This window comes from Mustela lutreola, chromosome 6, assembly GCF_030435805.1.
Source record: "Mustela lutreola isolate mMusLut2 chromosome 6, mMusLut2.pri, whole genome shotgun sequence".
Classification (NCBI taxonomy): domain Eukaryota; kingdom Metazoa; phylum Chordata; class Mammalia; order Carnivora; family Mustelidae; genus Mustela; species Mustela lutreola.
In genome coordinates this window covers 115,606,216-115,619,942 of record NC_081295.1, presented here as the reverse complement: position 1 = coordinate 115,619,942, position 13,727 = coordinate 115,606,216, and the positions used below count along the sequence as shown (strand labels likewise).

The 13,727-nt window shown below is 43.1% G+C and overlaps 1 protein-coding gene across 1 annotated transcript; it reads right to left on the bottom strand.

Moving 5' to 3' along the window:
- Positions 1-3,821: 3,821 nt before the first annotated feature.
- Positions 3,822-8,843, bottom strand: LOC131833225 (uncharacterized). Its single transcript, XM_059176385.1, has 4 exons — positions 8,586-8,843; positions 5,559-5,964; positions 5,191-5,370; positions 3,822-4,431 (listed from the first exon to the last, which is right to left on the bottom strand). Exons 1-4 carry the CDS (start codon positions 8,589-8,591, stop codon positions 4,268-4,270), a joined length of 756 nt encoding a protein of 251 aa, XP_059032368.1. The 5' UTR covers positions 8,592-8,843; the 3' UTR covers positions 3,822-4,267.
- Between the last annotated feature and the right edge of the window lie 4,884 nt (positions 8,844-13,727).

Genomic DNA, 13,727 nt, shown 5'->3' with positions numbered 1-13,727 from the left:
AACAGGAAGGTCTTCAGGGGTGGAGGAGCCTGATACCCAAGAGAAAGGGCGGCCAAAAGCAGACCTGAGTCTGGCATTAAAGCCCTGTGGAAGAGGCTGCTGCCATCTGGCAGTGGTTCCAGAGCTCCAGAGAGATCCTTGAGTGGATGGAGGAGCTGTTGGGGAAGTTGTAGATCCCTCCCCATACTGCAGTTATCAGAAAGAATAAAAACCAAGGAGGTAAACATTCAGTTCCAAAAATTAGAGAAAACAGAATAATCTTAAGGAAACAAAACAAAAAAAATGGTTAAGGCAGAAACCGGTGGATTATGAAACACAAACAAAATAGGAGTAACAAAACCGAAAGCTGCTTTTTAAGAAAGATTAATAGATGTGAATCCACAGGAAAAAAAGCAGGCTTCTGGGGTGCCTGGGTGGCTCAGTGAGTTAAGTCTCTGCCTTCAGCTCAGGTTATGATCTCGGAGTCCTGGGATCAAGTCCGCCTCAGGCTCTCTGCTCAGTGGAGGGCCTGCTTCCCCTTCCCTCTCTGCCTACCTCTCTGATACTTGTGACCTCTTTCTCTGTCAAATAAATAAATAATTAAAAATAAATAAGTAAATAACAGAAATTTAAAAAAAATAATAATAATAAAGGCAGGTTTCCCCGGGAGCAGGGAGCCTGATGTGGAGCCCAGGGCCCTGGGATCCCGACTCTAGCCAAAGACAGATGCTTAACAACGGAACGGCCCAGGCACCCCATGAATGGAACTTTTAAAGGGTATACTTTAGGAAATACAGAAATGTTCCCAAGCTGGAGGTTGCAGGGAAAGTGGCAGATGGAACAGATGTATCTAATTTTATATTTAAAACCCCATTAGATTCCAGTAAAGAGATTAAAAAAAAAAAAGACATTAAACCCAGGAAATAGGGAACACACGATAAAAGAAAATAGCAACGTCTTGGAAGGTGGAAGACGGACAGACTAACTGATTTCAGATTTGGCTTTCTCAAATAGCCAATCCAACTTGGTTGCAGAGTTCTAAAATGCTCAGGACCTGGAGGTTGCTGGGGTCTGGGGACAGTGGCATCTAGAATTGAGTGCAAAGATGTTCGAGAGTCTGTATCTCTGGATCCCTGTTCCCTCTGTTACCCTGGGCAGCTGCCTGTCTTTCACTCTGGCAGGAAACTACCTTTATTCTCCGGGGAGAGTAAAACAAAGGCAGAGTTAGGGTGCAGAGAATGTATCTCACACAAAAGGACTGAGTAACCCAACTGCTTACTGATTACTGGAACCTGAGGTACTTGGTCTTCTTTCCTTAATTGGCTCCCAGAACTTTGGGGCCAAGCCTTTACTATCCAGGTAGGGTAGGATACTTCAGGATTCTCCTCCAGGAAATCTGACTGTTGCACAACACTGACATCAGGGTTCCTCAACCAAGGGACAATTTACAGTGGAGCTCTAAGTTGCCAAGCTGTACCCATGGGTTAAAAGCTACCACTCAGCTTTTTAGTCTTGAGGGGGAGCAGAATACGCCACTTCAGCAGAGATTATTTTAGGCAAAAGGTAACTGAGGCCCAGCAGACTCGGAAAGAGCTTTTCACCTCCCCTCAATTGCAAGAATTTAAATAGGTGCCCATAGCAGGAAGAGAGCTATTATTAGAGATAACTTTTTATAGCAGAAAGACTTCTAGGAGGCTCGGGGCTCAGCAAACATTTGTTTACCAAACATTTGCTCTTCTTGTTCTTGTTTTCCTGTGAACTCTCTTCTCCCATTTGAAGCCTGAGATCCCTACCTTTTCTCCTTAGCTTAGGATGGCATATAAGTTTCCATTGCTTGAATGTCTTTGGGTCTCATGTCTTCAGGGCTTTTGTACATATGAAATTTGTTTTTCTCCTGTTAAACTGTCTTATGTCACTTTAATTTTAGACCAAAGAAACTAGAAGGTAAGAAGGGAAATGTTTTCTGCCTTTATAGTCTTCCACTCCTAGTCATGACCTAAGTGATAAGTTACTGTACAAATTTAAAGATAATTGTGACTCACAAATAAGAAACATAAATGGGTATGTTTGACCTTCATTTGTTGGTAGGAAGGTAAATATCTGAGTATTATTTTTTTATTAAGTATAGATATAGTTATCAAATATAAATATGCACATTTTCTCTATGTCAGTAGAAAAGGATGGATTTAGTAAACTGTGAATAGGCCAAAGGAATATGGAAAATGCTGAAACTATACCAAAAACAGGAAGGATGAGCAACAATGATCAGGCACGAAAGAACAAAATGGAAAGATGGTCCAATGGTACCTCATAATAAAATTCTTATCAAGCAAAGCCTGAGTTATTTAAGGAGAGAAACAAAAACCCTGAAGTCCAAAGGCCATAGCCTTTGAGTATAAAAAGGGGCTCAGGCAGCTCCTGCTGGAAGTTTTCTCTGCCATACCTCAGGTACTCCCAGGAATGAGGTAGAGGGTGAGGGTAGAACCCTGAGGTTATTTATATATTTATTTACCCAGAGGTTATTGACAAAGATGAGGTAGCAGAGCAGAAAGAACACTTCTATGGCAGGGGGCCAGTCTTAGACCCCAGGTTCCAGATGACTGAGGTCCCAAAGTACCTGAATGCTGCCCTAGACTGAGACGACCTCAAATCCTAAGTCTGTGTGATTGTGGCCAAGTTGAATGGTACGAAAGACTGTAAAGAAACTTTCCATACTTATGCCTTGGTAGGTCTTTAAGGCCTTACCTGTCCAAGTGGTAGGCCTTTCTTTCCTAGGGTTATGTGACATGACCTAGAGCCAGAGGAACTTCTCTGGAACCTCCTGTTTACTCACCTAAGCCTATGAGCTAGTGACTAACCCTGGCCACTCCCAACAGAGCTGCCTATTTGGGCCCCAAGCACCTACTGCCATTAGGCATTTTTAAACTCAGCCAGTTGCCTCCTTAGTTCTTTAGGCTGGATCTGGAGTACCATGTTATTGCTAAGGAAAATGGGGGAAAAAACAATTCAATACATTTTCCTGATTAATATGAAACTTAAGCAAGGACTTTTCCTGACATTGTACAGCATACACACAGGTTCATTATGGTCAAATGGCCACATGGTAGTTCTGGTTTTTATTCATTAACACCATTATTTGCATTAACTAAGGCTGACTGGTTGTTAAATAAGACAATCACTGTAACAGTCAATAACCCAGTGTTTAACTATGTGCCTAGGGCCTCGGGTAAAAGAAAATTGAAACGCCATCCCTAATGCCATAAGGAGTTTACGTGTAGTGCGAACATGTATCAACATGAAAAGTGACAAAGAAGTGGGATCCCCATTATTTGATGTTCCCACCCTGTCCTTTCCTCAACTGTATAATGGGCGTAATCACATCTATTTTCATAGATTGTGATTTCATACGATTATTATGAGGATCAAGTCAAACAATGTATGTAAAGTACTTAACAGAACCTGGTCTACACCAAATGCTCAATAAATGGTATTCTTGGGATCGGACCCAGAAGTAACTGGTCAGTGAACCCAGGATATGCAAACTTGGGCTGAGATGGAATCTTTTTTCTTTTATTTATGGTAATACTGAGAAAATAAAGTTAACTAATAAAATTGTTTAAATCAGGAAAGCTATTCTATTTGGAATTATAGGAATAATGAAGAAACATACTTTTGTTCTAGTGATACTTTTGTTCTAGTCGTAGTAAATTTGGTACTCACTAATGTGTTTTGCCACTTAAGCTATTAAAAAAGACAACAAAAGAAACCTAACAGATTTCTAAGTAATGCCAAAGAGAATGGAATCGGCTTGTCATCAATGTTTCAACGCTTAACAATTGGGTTTACAAAGCTTGTTTAATACCAGTATAACTTTTTTATTTTTTCAAAATCAGCATTAATGAAAGAATAAACAGTAAAGTTCTTCCTTAGCTACAAAAGCTCCCTGGAACATTAAAGATCCTAGTCACACCCACCTAATACAGAACACTATGAAAAAGCAGAACCAACCATTTGTTAATTCCTAGCTCTTTCCCATCTTGGAGTGTGCAAAAGCAAGACTGTCTTCTTGACAATACTAATCTATATCTATTTTTTTAAAGTTTATTTTTTTTATTATAACTCATGTTTGAATCTTTAAACAGCTGTCTATTCAGCAGAAAGTTATGTAGACCATGAACAATACTTATTTCCCCTGAACCACAGGAACAAAAGAGTTCAGACTGGGTCTCTAAGCATAAGGCTCCTGACCCAGACTGATGCCCCTGCACTGAGAACCTCATCACAAAATTCACACTGTTTTGGTAACAGGTTCCTGGACAGTCTCCTGACCTATTTCCAGCGACTGCATGGCTTCATCCAGGCTGTTCATCACTGTGGTGGAGAGGAAAGCACTGGAGTGAACATTCTCTTTTTCAAGAGACTTCATGGTTTCCAGGCTGAGCATCATTGTGCCTGGAAGGAAAGCATGGAGTTGAGCAGTTAAACTGCCCTGGAGAACACACAGGACACACAGGGAAAGCGACTCCACAGAAAAAACTGCCGAGTCTACCTTACTGGTAGACTGACTTACTGGTCACCTTAGAGCAGACCACCTACATCAGAAGCACCCAGAACGCCCGATAAAATAATGATAGCTCATATTTATCAAGTATTTTCTATGTATTCTAAGTGCTTTATTGTATTCATTCATTTAATCCTTGGGAAAAAGCCTATATGTAGGCCACTATCACAAGACCTATTTTATAGGTGAGGAGACTGAGGAACAGAGAAATTTTGCCAATATGCCTAATTCCTGGATGAGCTTGGAGGGAAGTCGTGGTGAGCAATCTGCATTTTCACAATGTTCTTGGGTTCATTCTAATTCATCATTGAGTACAAGACCTCCCAGGCTCAAGTTTTCTCTCACTAAGTGGAGTCCAGATGGCTTCCTTCCCAGCTTCTGAAAAGGGAGATCAGGCAGGCAGACAGGTGGGGCGGGAATGGGGTAGGAGGTTCCTAAAGGCTCTTCCTTCCTTGGGTTTGCCAACTGTCTCCCACAGCGCTGTGTTTCGGGTTTTCTGGGACTCCCCTGGAAACCCGGGAATCCTAGCAGCCCCTGATGTGAAGGAGTCCCAGGCTTGTGGGAGGGGAGTGGTGGAAGTGAAAGTTCCCTTAGGACTTTGTTAGCCTAGGCCTGCAGCACTTAGTGCGGAGGCGTATGACGCCCCTTACCTTCACACGACTTCCTTCTGGGCTTCGTGGTCAGAATGCGAATCAGCCTTTTGGCACGCTTGCGGTACCGGCGTCTCCCCAGGATGAAGATTTCAACCTTGCCCTCGGAGTTGGGCTTTCTCATCTGGAGCACGACTTTGAACTCCCGTTCGAACCCCGGGAGAAGAACTCTGCTTGGACCTGTGGAGAATGGAAGATTCCCGACGGATTAAGGGGGGCTAGGGTGGCGGGCCGGGACAAAATACGGAGCTTGGGGGCCAGGCGAAGGAAGTCAGTGGGACACTGGCTTACAGGACACTAGCCACTGCCTTAGGTGTGCAGTGGGTGGCCGAGGTGGGGCCGAGGGGTAAAGATTTCACTGTACTTACCGAAAATCTTTTCCAGCAGACGTGCCTCCACGTTAAGCACTGATGGCTTCAGAAAGTGCTTAAACTTACACCAGTACTGCTGAGTGTGCATAAGGAGCCAATTCCTGGAAAGGGAACACTTCTTGCCGGTTCCTGGGCTGTAGGATTCGTGCTGGGTCTTCATCCTGAAAGGCGCCATTGCTCGTATCCAGGACCGGATCCGCAGGAAGAGAGAACCCCACGTGGCCGGGAGGCGGGACAAGACCGCTCGCAAGTCTGCGCACAGGCCTGGTTGGTCCCTGCGCAGGCCCCGCCCTCTCGAGGAGTGCTTGGCGATTGGCTCCCTCAAATCTGGGCGGGCCAATGGTGTCCTAGGTGTGCAGCCCCTGGCGCCAACCTCCCGCGGGGCTGTTCGGTATTGTCGGGTCTAAAGTGGAGAGGAACCTGGATTACAACGCAGGCCTTCTTTGAGTTCCATCATTTTCTTGATAATAAATGGAACAGAACTGCGGGGTTATGAAAGGCACATTGCTCACTAGCATTAGGTATAGTTCCGAGAGAATCATGTTCCCCAGCACTGGATCCCCGTGTATGAGGATCACTTCTGTAGGGCCAACCAGCTAATACCACTTAAATTGTCTAAGTACTTTATGATAACTCTGTGAGGAAGATGCAGTTATTTCCGTTTTTATAGATGTGAAAGTGGTGGGACTGGGACAAAAACGCGTATATTAAATAGTGACCATAGATTCCCAAACGCAGAATTTAGGCTCCTTTATCCTTCATCAGACTGCTAATCCTTGAGGAAAGGGTGACTTAAAAATCATGGTTCTGACTGAACAGGGCCCATCTCCTTCCCAGGTACTTCAAGAGAATTATATGTCTTATTCAGAAGTTATTTGCTTGGTTGCATTTTTTTTAAAACAATACAACTATGGAATTATTATGTCATACACCTAAAACTAATATGTTGTATGTCAATTATAGCTCCATTAAAAAAAAAAAAAAAGGACATTTCCAGGGACACCTGGGTGGCTCTCAGTTAAGTGTCTGCCTTCAGCTCAGTTCAGTTGCAGGAACTATCCATGGGTTCCAATGTGTTGCAAACTACTCTTCCTTTGGAATCAATAAAAATCTTTGAACGACATTCAAAATCAAACAGTTAAACATGCAATATATTGAATCAGTATATATCTATTGAATAACAAAAAATCAAACCATACAGTTAAATATACACAACTTTTATTAATTATACTTCAATAAAGCTGGGGGGAACCCCATGTTATGTAAATTCAAATGGGAAATTGTCATTAACAGTAAGTCCAAGGATAGCATGTCAGGGCTCAGATTCAATTTCTGTGTATTCCTCCCCTCCCACTTGATACTGTGTGGGCTTCATCCGGCTGGTAGCAAGATGCTTATGGCCCTTTCCCAAATCATGTCTAGTCCCAACCAACAGGAGAAGAGGAGGGGCAAAGTCTTTTTCATGGCTCTTTTCAGAAATGGGAAGCCTATCCTGGAAGCCTCTTAGGCTTTACCTCATTTCAAAATTAGGACATGTGCCATATTCTAATTGGATCACTGGCAAGGGAAATGACATTGTTATTAGTCTAATCATCTGGAGTTCAATTGATATTAGGAGCTGCTCACATCATCACTATAGGATTCTTTTTCTATATTTTGAAGTCCTCTGGGAGTTGAAAATGTTTTTATTGTCAGCCAGAGATTGGCAGAGCACTAGAGATACTGAATAAGGAATGGACTTCTCTGAATGATTTGGGAACCTAAGAAGTCATAGCGAATGAAACCCATAAACTTGATGCTCTCTCTCTCTCTCTCTCTCTCTCTTTTTTTTTAAATATTTTATTTATTTGACAGAGAGAGTGAGCACAAGCAGGGGAAGTGGCAGGCAGAGAGAGAAGGAGACTCAACCGGGAGCCAGATGTGGGACTTGATCCCAGGACCCTGGGATCATGACCAGACCCGAAGGCAGACGCTTAATGACTAGCCACCCAGGCACACCGTTGAAGCTGTTTCTCATAGATTGTCTATTTGCCCAAGTATAAGGGATCTCCAGAATGGGATGTGGTAGAAACCATATTTCTTTTGAGTGCATGTTTGTTAAACATATTTTCCTGTCTTTTAAAAACTCTGCAATCAGAAAACTGACACTGCTGGCTTTAGCCATGGCTATCTTGCTGTGAGTCCACATCTATTAGGAGACAGGCAAACCCAAGAGCATTAGAGACCCTATCCTTCTAGTTAGGCACACTCACATGGCTATATTAAATAAAAGTGATCACTTCAGGTTATACTTGCAATGCTTACCTTTTTTTTATTGCTGTAGAATAAAGTAATGAAGATTGTAAGTTATTGGCATTGGATAATCAATTGCACAGTATCTGACTCTTGTCCTATCCTGGTACTTTGGATAATATTATTTGTGTAATTTTGCATGAAAAAATTGATTTTTTCCTCCAAATAATTTTTCTATATTGTATCTGATCTTTTTTTTTTTTTTTAATCCTCACCACAAAAGTAAAATAGTTGCTTTATTTCACCAAAGGGTCGATAATTGAGAAAGTGAAAATCACCCTGTGTACAAAGCTAAAGAGAATGTTAACTTTCTCAAAATAGATAAATGGAAGCCTCCTGGTAATACTGGCATCACTTACAAATGTTTTGAAAAATTCGTTGCCCCCCCCTTTCAAATAAAGGCCGTACCTGAGAACCTCAGGAAAGTAATAATTTATTTTTAAAGAAACCCTTCAAAGTTCAGGCACGAACACATTCATTAACACCGACGCGCAACACCAAATAGGTTCACAGGACAGAAGGAAACATGAAAAGTCAGATGGTTGCCTTTAAAAGAAACACCAATTAAGCGCTTGAAGGTGGTTTGGGTTGTTGGATCATTTTGTCCCGTTTGAAGGACTCAGGAGCGAGAGTTAAAGTCTCTTGCAAGGCGATCACGTCCAACTCGGTGCTTCCCCTCCGACGGCGATGGCGAGCAGGCTGGCGCTTATTCAGTGCAGTTGCTGTACTTACCCTCATTTCCGTGCCGGTGTGGTCTCGCCTTCTTACTTCACCCCACCCCTGCGCTCGGAGGAAAGGCAATCCTCTCGGGGAGGAGAACGGAGCCCTGTGCGCGCTTAAGACGAGAGGAGGGTGCAGGAGACAGCGCCGTGGGAGGGGAGAGGTTGTGATCGGGCATGGGGGACGGGGGAGAGGAGGAAAGAAGGAGCCAGAACGTGGGGACACTCCGGACTTTGTCTCCGGCGCCGTGCCAAGCGCTTTTAGCAGGAGATTCACACCAGGCTCCCGGGGCTCTCTCCCCCAGCTTCAGTCTCCTCCCACCTGAGGAAATAAATATAGGAAGCCTCACTTTAAAATGGAGCAGGGAAGACAGCGCGGGAGTTCACACCAGGTACCACCCCTTGCCGCCTACAGAACCGGCAGCAAGTGGGAAGGTAATAACTGGCTATTTTATTCTTAGGGTCGGCACACTACAACCCAAGCGTGTCAAGAAGAAAATCTCAGGGGCGGATTCGAGTAAGTAGACACAGCAAAGATAGCCTCGCCATGGTCTGGCCATCTCACGTGGAGGGAGGCCCAGGAGGTGGTGCGGGTGGCAGCCTCCAGCGCTTTCCTGGGCTCTCCGACTTGAAGCCTGCAGCGCAAGAAGAGGGTGGGGGTGCATGGGAGGTTTTCCAGGGCCCCCAGCTGGTCGCAGCTGGCCGTCTCCACCCCACACACATCCCTTCAGGGTTTTGAGCCCTACCCCCCCCCCCCAGGCTGAGGGGAGGTGCGGGGCGCGGGGGGGGGGGGGGCTAAGCAGCGGGGGCGGCGGGCGGGGAGGGGGCAGACTCCCTTTGCAGCTGGTGCACAAGTGGGAAAACAGGGGCAGTGATCAGCCTCAAATCAAAACAAAACAAAACAAAACATTTTTTTTTGAGCCACTTGCCTAAAACCATTAAGTTAGAAAATCCTGCTGGCTCTATCTTCATAATTCACCTCAAACACCTTAAATCCATACATTGCCTACTATTTCAACCACTAGCACTCTTGTTTAAGTACCTTCTTCCCCCCCCCCCCCCGCCCCCCCGAAATTCAGGCCCGGAATCCAAATAATCATACCTCTAAGATGCCTTGTCTTTTCTTTTTGATCTTTTCATTTATAAAGAAAAGAACAGAAATACACACACACACACACACATTTTAAAGATTTTATTTATTTACTTGAGACAGAGAGAGAGAGAGCACAAGGAAGGACAGAGGGAGAAGCAGACTCCCTGCTGAGCAGGGAGCTGGATGAGGGGGCTTGATCCCAACACCCCAAGATCATGACCTGAGCTGAAGGCAGATGCTTAAGAGACTGAGCCCCCCAGGTGCCCAGAAAGAACAGAAATATTCAAATTTGTTTGACATTCTTAAATTTCGAGTAACTCAAACAGGAAATCTTTTTGGTTACCAAATTAAAAACTGACAAATCAAAATAAAAGTTGAGTTTCTCTAGCTTAATTATAATAAAATGATTGCAGATTTCTAGAGTGAAAAAAAAAAAACCAACCCTTGATTATTATATAGATTGACACAATAACTGTCAACACATTGATTTTAAAAAAGAAAATTCTGCAGATTGGTGACTGTTTTAGAGTTCTTGGACCAAATTCCAGTCTCTGTGTGGGGGTGAGTTTCCCCCAACATGACACAATTCTTGGACACCAGCAGGGTATCCAACTCAGCTCCGATGCATCCACCAAGAGATAGCTCAAATCAGGAGATAGGCTCAAATCCTACAGGTTAAGGATTCAGTCTCACAAGACTGTTCCCTCCCCCCCCCCCCCCATTTCAGATGCCAGTAGCAAGCCCCAGGCTTTTACCTATGCTTCTGACAGGCCCCCTACAGATTGGAGTTTCCAAAGACATCCTCCTTAGGTTTGATTGACTTGCTTGAGTGGCTCACATAACTCAGGGAAAACACATTTACCAGTTTATTAAAGGAAGTGATAAAGAATACAAACGAACAGCCAGGTGAAGAGATACTTTGGTTGAGATCCTTAACCAAAGAGATTCTGTTCTCATGGAACTTGAAGCCTGGGTCAGTAGCATGTAGGAAATTTCTAGTTCTGCAAGTGTAGAAGCTGTCAGGGAAAAAACAAAGGACCAAACGCTGTCCATTTGGGTTTTTAGAAGCTTCATCACATAGTGATAACTGTTAAGTCATTGACAGATTCAACCTCTAGCCCCCTTTCCCTCCCCAAAGGTTCCAGGTGGAGGGGGTGGGATTGAAAGTTCCAACACTTTCAGTCACATGGTTGGTCCTCTTGGCAACTAGAACCTGCCCTTGGATGGGGTCCAAAAGTCACCTTCATTATTAACAAGGCACCCATTTCACTTTTATGGTTCTGAGCACTTTTTTTTTTTTTAAAGAGAGAATCTTTTTTTTTTTTTTTAATTTTATTTATTTATTTGATAGACAGAGATCACAAGTAGGCAGAGAGGCAAATAGAAAGAGGAAGGGAAGCAGGCTCCCTGCTGAGCAGAGAGCCCGATGCGGGGCTTGATCCCAGGACCCTGGGATCATGACCTGAGCCAAAGGCAGAGGCTTTAGCCCACTGAGCCACCCAGGTTCTGAGCACTTTTAGGAACTGTGGATGAAGACCAAATATATCTGAGAAATATATATTTGGCCATCCGAAGAAGGCTACTTCAAAGCGTGATGGCCCAGAATTCCAAGGAAATACCTTAGCTTACCACTATACTAAACGAGCATTGACCAAAGTTTGGCCCCAGTGATAGTGTATGGCGGCTATTGTTTATTTTCAAGGTGGATTGAGGGTATTCCTGATGGATAGCCAAAGTTCTGATGGTAAATTTCTTTCTTTTTTTTTTAATGGTAAATTTCTTGATTGGTATTCTGGATCTAAGGAAATTGAACTGATTTCTTTGGTGATGTGGGGTACACATTTCACTGGGGTTGTTGCTAAAGAGGAGCTCCAAAATGTCCTTTATGAAAAGGCTATATCAGGAACTTCAGGAAAGTAATAATCTAGTAATTTATAACTGCAAATTTACAATTCTATGTATTACAAAGGATCCATTTGCTGTGCCCAGCTTTATCATCAGTAAGTATAAAAGTCTTCCCCAAATATCCACCCAAACAGCCTCTGTATGATTGGAAACTTGGAGATTAAGTGTTTTGAAAGAGATTATCTTGCAAAAATCAGGAAAACACTACCCGTGGCCTCAATTGAAAGGGTTTCACTGGGAAATCATAAAGGATTCTTACGTATCTTCTAGGAATAACTGATCTTTGGAAGAAGACTACCAAACCAAGAACTTCAGATCGAACCAGTGATGATGTGGAGAATTTCGACTCCAGACAGTAGAACAAGATAAATTTTTTTGATATCTGCCCTCTTTCTTTCATTTGCTCTACTGATCATTGTGCTTTGGTGCCCCCTAGAGGTGAACAAAAAAATTTGTAATTTATTTATTTATTTTTTCTAAAGTAGGAGCCACACCTAGCATGGAGACCAACACAGGGTTTGAAGTCAGGACACTGACATCAAGACCTGAGCTGAAATCTACAGTTGATGCTTAACTGACTGAGCCACCCAGGTGCCCCCACATATCTACATTTTTAATCTTTTTTTTATTTTAAAGGTTTTATTTGTTTATTTGACAGACAGCGATCACAAGTAGGCAGAGAGGCAAGCAGAGAGAAAGACAGGAGGAAGCAGGCTCCCTACCAAGCAGAGAGCCGGATGTGGGACTCAATCCCAGGACTCCGGGATCATGACCTGAGCCAAAGGCAGAGGCTTTATCTCACTGAGCCACCCAGGCGCCCCTACATTTTTAGTCCTAATCCTCTAATATTTCTGTGCCCCTTGAAAGGCAAAACGTTTGTGTGTGTGTGTGTGTGTGTGTGTGTGTGTGTGTGTGTGTTTTAAGACTATAACTATTATTCTACATCTAACTGACTAATGCATTTTTCATTCTCCACCTGATTTGACTAACAAAAATTTAATAGCTGTTTCTTTCACACTTCAAAAGATAAATTTTCTTCTGCGGGTCTCTTCTGGAATTTGAATCTTACTCAGTATTAAATCCTAACCTTTAGTTCTATCAAAATTGGACACTGAACCCAAAATACTTATGCTTATTACAAAATACTTATGCTGAGGGGCGCCTGGGTGGCTCAGTCATTAAGCATCTGCCTTCGGTTCAATTCATGTTCCTGGATTGTTGGGATTGAGCCCCACCGGGCTCCCTTCTCAGCGGGAGGCCTGCTTCTCCCTTTCCCATTCCCCCTGCTTGTGTTTCCTCTCTCACAGTATCTCTCTCTGTCAAATAAATAAAATCTTTCAAAAAAAATAAAACAAGAACAAAATATTTATGCTGACACAAGCAAGCTTACGGGAATAGACACAAATATTGAGGCTATCCTTGCTGTATTAGTCTGTTATATTCAGTGATTTCCCCAGCCTCCACTCCAGGAATCTATACATATTAGGGGATTAATGAGTGTCCTGCTTTCATTGGGATCAATGATACTTGTACTCCCCATTCAATTCGTGTGACAATAAGCTACTTCGTTTTATGTGTACCTTATTACAAAACCTATCTTTTTTTTTTAATTTTTAAATTTTTAATAAACATATAATGTATTTTTATCCTCAGGGGTACAGGTCTGTGAATCGCCAGGTTTACACATTTCACAGCATTCATTATAGCACATACCCTCCCCAATGTCCACATCTCCACCACCCTCTCCCGTCCCCACTCCCCCAGCAATCCTCAGTCTGTTTTTTGAGATTGAGTCTTTTATGGTTTGTCTCCCTCCCGATCCCATCTTCTTTCATTTTTTCTTTTCCTACCCCCCAAACCCCCTATGTTGCATCTCCACTTCCTTATATCAGGGAGATCATATGATAGTTGTCTTTCTCCGATTGACTTATTTTGCTAAGCATAATACCCTCTAGTTCCATCCACGTCGTCACAAATGGCAAGATTTCATTTCTTTTGATGGCTGTATTCCATTGTGTATATATACCACATCTTCTTAATCCATTCATCTGTTGATGGACATCTAGGTTCTTTCCATAGTTTGGCTATTATGAACATTGCTGCTATAAACATTCGGGTGCATGTGCCCCTTCGGAGCACCATGTCTGTATCTTTAGG

What these genes read in the sequence shown, in the direction of transcription:
- LOC131833225 (XM_059176385.1), bottom strand. An exon ending in TCTGCTGGAAAAGATTTTCG is followed by an intron (nt 5,371 to 5,558) that starts GTAAGTACAGTG and finishes CATTCTCCACAG; the next exon opens with GTCCAAGCAGAGTTCTTCTC. An exon ending in CAGAAGGAAGTCGTGTGAAG is followed by an intron (nt 4,432 to 5,190) that starts GTAAGGGGCGTC and finishes CTTTCCTTCCAG; the next exon opens with GCACAATGATGCTCAGCCTG.